Source organism: Anomaloglossus baeobatrachus, chromosome 11 (assembly GCF_048569485.1).
Source record: "Anomaloglossus baeobatrachus isolate aAnoBae1 chromosome 11, aAnoBae1.hap1, whole genome shotgun sequence".
Classification (NCBI taxonomy): domain Eukaryota; kingdom Metazoa; phylum Chordata; class Amphibia; order Anura; family Aromobatidae; genus Anomaloglossus; species Anomaloglossus baeobatrachus.
Window position 1 is genome coordinate 194,097,786 of NC_134363.1, and position 5,907 is coordinate 194,103,692.

A 5,907-nucleotide genomic window follows, 5' to 3' on the forward strand; every position below is an offset into this window, starting at 1 on the left:
ATCACACGGGACAATCACACGGGACAATCACACGGGACAATCACACAGGACAATCACACAGGACAATCACACGGGACAATCACACGGGACGATCACACGGGACGATCACACGGGACGATCACAGAGGACAATCACAGGGGACAATCACAGGGGACAATCACACGGGACGATCACACGGGACGATCACACGGGACAATCACAGGGGACAATCACAGAGGACAATCACAGGGGACAATCACAGGGGACAATCACACGGGACGATCACACGGGACAATCACACGGGATGATCACAATCACACGGGACAATCACACGGGACAATCACACGGGACGATCACACGGGACAATCACAGGGGACAATCACAGGGGACAATCACACGGGACGATCACACGGGACAATCACACGGGACAATCACACAGGACAATCACACAGGACAATCACACGGGACGATCACACGGGACGATCACACGGGACGATCACAGAGGACAATCACAGGGGACAATCACAGGGGACAATCACACGGGACGATCACACGGGACGATCACACGGGACAATCACAGGGGACAATCACAGAGGACGATCACACGGGACAATCACACGGGACGATCACAGGGGACAATCACACGGGACAATCACACGGGACGATCACACGGGACAATCACAGAGGACGATCACACGGGACAATCACAATCACACGGGACAATCACAAGGGACAATCACACGGGACGATCACACGGGACGATCACACGGGACGATCACACGGGACGATCACAGGGGACAATCACAGAGGACGATCACACGGGACGATCACAGGGGACAATCACAGGGGACAATCACACGGGACAATCACACGGGACGATCACACGGGACAATCACAGAGGACGATCACACGGGACAATCACAATCACACGGGACAATCACACGGGACAATCACACGGGACAATCACACGGGACAATCACAGAGGACGATGACAGAGGACAATCACAGAGGACAATCACACGGGACAATCACACGGGACAATCACAGAGGACGATCACACGGGACGATCACACGGGACGATCACAGGGGACAATCACAGGGGACAATCACACGGGACGATCACAGAGGACAATCACACGGGACAATCACACGGGATGATCACAGAGGACAATCACACGGGACAATCACACGGGACGATCACAGGGGACAATCACAGAGGACGATCACACGGGACAATCACAGAGGACAATCACACGGGACAATCACAGGGGACAATCACAGAGGACGATCACGCGGGACGATCACAGGGGACAATCACAGGGGACAATCAGAGGGGACAATCACAGGGGACGATCACAGAGGACGATCACACGGGACAATCACACGGGACGATCACAGAGGACAATCACACGGGACGATCACAGGGGACAATCACAGAGGACGATCACACGGGATGATCACAGAGGACGATCACACGGGATGATCACAGAGGACGATCACACGGGACGATCACACGGGACGATCACACAGGACGATCACACGGGATGATCACAGAGGACAATCACAGAGGACGATCACACGGGACAATCACAGAGGACAATCACACGGGACAATCACAGGGGACAATCACAGAGGACGATCACGCGGGACGATCACAGGGGACAATCACAGGGGACAATCAGAGGGGACAATCACAGGGGACGATCACAGAGGACGATCACACGGGACAATCACACGGGACGATCACAGAGGACAATCACACGGGACGATCACAGGGGACAATCACAGAGGACGATCACACGGGATGATCACAGAGGACGATCACACGGATGATCACAGAGGACGATCACACGGGACGATCACACGGGACGATCACACAGGACGATCACACGGGATGATCACAGAGGACAATCACAAGGGACAATCACACGGGACGATCACACGGGACAATCACACGGGACAATCACACGGGACGATCACACGGGACAATCACAGGGGACAATCACACTGAGGACAATCACATGGGACGATCACACGGGACGATCACAGGGGACAATCACAGAGGACAATCACACGGGACAATCACACGGGACAATCACAGAGGACAATCACACGGGACGATCACAGGGGACAATCACAGGGGATAATCACACGGGACAATCACACGGGACAATCACAGAGGACAATCACACGGGACGATCACAGGGGACGATCACAGAGGACAATCACACGGGACAATCACACGGGACAATCACACGGGACAATCACACGGGACAATCACAGGGGATAATCACACGGGACGATCACAGAGGACAATCACACGGGACGATCACAGGGGACAATCACAGAGGACGATCACAGAGGACAATCACACGGGACAATCACACGGGACAATCACAGAGGACAATCACACGGGACAATCACACGGGACAATCACAGAGGACAATCACACGGGACAATCACACGGGACGATCACACAGGACGATCACACGGGACAATCACACGGGATGATCACAGAGGACAATCACACGGGACGATCACACAGGACGATCACACGGGATGATCACAGAGGACGATCACACGGGACGATCACACGGGATGATCACACGGGACGATCACACGGGACGATCACACGGGACGATCACAGAGGACAATCACACGGGACAATCACACGGGACGATCACACGGGACAATCACACGGGACGATCACACGGGACAATCACACGGGACAATCACAGGGGACAATCACACAGGACGATTACAGAGGACAATCACACGGGACAATCACACGGGACAATCACAGGGGACAATCACACGGGACGATCACAGGGGACGATCACACGGGACAATCACACGGGACAATCACACGGGACGATCACACAGGACGATCACACGGGACGATCACACGGGACAATCACAGGGGACAATCACAGGGGACAATCACACGGGACGATCACACGGGACGATCACAGGGGACAATCACAGGGACAATCACACAGGACGATTACAGAGGACAATCACACGGGACAATCACACGGACAATCACAGAGGACAATCACACGGGACAATCACACGGGACAATCACACGGACGATCACACGGGACGATCACACGGGACAATCACACGGGACAATCACACGGGACGATCACACAGGACGATCACAGGGGACAATCACACAGAGGACAATCACAGGGGACGATCACACGGGATGATCACAGAGGACAATCACACGGGACGATCACACAGGACGATCACACGGGATGATCACAGGGGACAATCACAGGGGACGATCACACGGGACAATAACACGGGATGATCACAGGGGACGATCACACGGGACGATCACACGGGACAATCACAGAGGACAATCACACGGGACAATCACACGGGACGATCACAGAGGACAATCACACGGGACAATCACACGGGACAATCACACGGGACAATCACACGGGACGATCACACGGGACGATCACACGGGACAATCACAGAGGACAATCACACGGGACAATCACACGGGACGATCACACGGGACGATCACAGGGGACAATCACACGGGACGATCACACGGGACGATCACACGGGACGATCACACGGGACAATGACATTCGGCCCGATCACGCACGGTCGATCACACACGGGACAATCAAGAACGGCCGATCACAGTCGGCACAATCACAGTTGGCACGATCATACTCGGCACAATCACGCACGGCCCGATCACAGTCGGCACGATCACGCACGGCCGATCACAGTCGGCACGATCACAGTCGGCACGATCACGCACGGCCGATCACAGTCGGCACGATCTCCGCTGTGGTGCGCGCTCCGCTGCTCTCCTGCGTCTCCGGCGCCGCATCCCCGGGGGGCGTGGCCTCTGCTCTTTGAGGGCCGCGGTTGTATCAGGTCTAGAGCCGCAGCTGAAGAGGCGGAGTTATGGAGCAAGTACCTGTACTGGGGAATGTGGGCGTGGCTAGCGACTTCTTTGCTCCACGATTGGAGCAGCCGTCGATAGGCGGGCATAATAAGGGCGGGACCTTGTGACGTCACATCCGGTTGGGCTGGCTCCTGGGCTGCGGGCTGTGGTTTTCGTCAGTCCGGAGCTGGAGGTTGAGCGCAGAGGAGCTGCTGTCATGGCCGTGTTTACTGCGCTGTGCGCGGCGCTGGCTGCTGTCATCGTCCCCGGCCTGGCCGGATACATAGAGGTACGAGTGTCTGTTCCCGCCGGGCGCCCGCTACACCCCTCCTCACATTGTGCCGCGGCTGCCCGTGCGGTTATGTAATGCGGATGATGGGAGTCCGTGCGCAACGGAGGCGGCCTATAATGTGTGTGTTGGGGGCAGGTGATATGTATTGGTGTATACGGGGGGGCAGGTGATGTGTACTGGTGTATACGGGGGGGCAGGTGATATGTACTGGTGTATACGGGGGGGGGGGGGCAGGTGATATGTACTGGTGTATACGGGGGGGGGGGGGCAGGTGATATGTACCGGTGTATACGGGGGGGGCAGGTGATATGTACCGGTGTATACGGGGGGGGCAGGTGATGTGTACTGGTGTATACGGGGGGGGCAGGTGATATGTACCGGTGTATACGGGGGGGCAGGTGATGTGTACTGGTGTATACGGGGGGGGCAGGTGATGTGTACTGGTGTATACGGGGGGGCAGGTGATGTGTACTGGTGTATACGGGGGGGCAGGTGATGTGTACTGGTGTATACGGGGGGGCAGGTGATGTGTACTGGTGTATACGGGGGGGGCAGGTGATGTGTACTGGTGTATACGGGGGGGCAGGTGATGTGTACTGGTGTATACGGGGGGGGCAGGTGATATGTACTGGTGTATACGGGGGGGGCAGGTGATATGTACTGGTGTATACGGGGGGGGCAGGTGATGTGTACCGGTGTATACGGGGGGGCAGGTGATATGTACCGGTGTATACGGGGGGGCAGGTGATATGTACTGGTGTATACGGGGGGGGCAGGTGATATGTACTGGTGTATACGGGGGGGGCAGGTGATGTGTACTGGTGTATACGGGGGGGGGCAGGTGATGTGTACTGGTGTATACGGGGGGGCAGGTGATATGTACTGGTGTATACGGGGGGGGCAGGTGATATGTACTGGTGTATACGGGGGGGCAGGTGATATGTACTGGTGTATACGGGGGGGCAGGTGATATGTACTGGTGTATACGGGGGGCAGGTGATATGTACTGGTGTATACGGGGGGGCAGGTGATATGTACTGGTGTATACGGGGGGGGCAGGTGATGTGTACTGGTGTATACGGGGGGGGGCAGGTGATGTGTATTGGTGTATACGGGGGGCAGGTGATATGTACTGGTGTATACGGGGGGGCAGGTGATATGTACTGGTGTATACGGGGGGGCAGGTGATATGTACTGGTGTATACGGGGGGGCAGGTGATATGTACTGGTGTATACGGGGGGGGCAGGTGATATGTACTGTGTATACGGGGGGGCAGGTGATATGTACTGGTGTATACGGGGGGGCAGGTGATATGTACTGGTGTATACGGGGGGGCAGGTGATATGTACTGGTGTATACGGGGGGGGCAGGTGATATGTACCGGTGTATACGGGGGGGCAGGTGATATGTATCTGGTGTATACGGGGGGGCAGGTGATATGTACCGGTGTATACGGGGGGGCAGGTGATATGTACCGGTGTATACGGGGGGGCAGGTGATATGTACTTGGTGTATACGGGGGGGGCAGGTGATATGTATTGGTGTATACGGGGGGGCAGGTGATATGTACCGGTGTTATACGGGGGGGCAGGTGATATGTACCTGGTGTATACGGGGGGGGCAGGTGATATGTACTGGTGTATACGGGGGGGGCAGGTGATATGTATTGGTGTATACGGGGGGGCAGGTGATATGTATTGGGTGTATACGGGGGGGCAG

At 56.2% G+C, this 5,907-nt stretch overlaps 1 protein-coding gene across 7 annotated transcripts in view; it reads left to right on the forward strand.

Annotated features, from left to right (window-relative positions):
- The first annotated feature begins 4,055 nt into the window (after positions 1-4,055).
- The window catches only part of APLP2 (amyloid beta precursor like protein 2), a 51,589-nt gene continuing 49,737 nt past the window's right edge, over positions 4,056-5,907 (forward strand). For 6 of the 7 annotated variants that reach the window (XM_075327506.1, XM_075327508.1, XM_075327507.1 and 3 more), the window contains exon 1: positions 4,057-4,184. In XM_075327506.1, coding sequence (XP_075183621.1) covers positions 4,113-4,184 — 72 coding nt within the window. In that variant the 5' untranslated portion in view covers positions 4,057-4,112. Of the gene's footprint in view, positions 4,185-5,907 lie in introns of all 7 variants that reach the window. The other variant, XM_075327509.1, reaches the window with a different exon arrangement.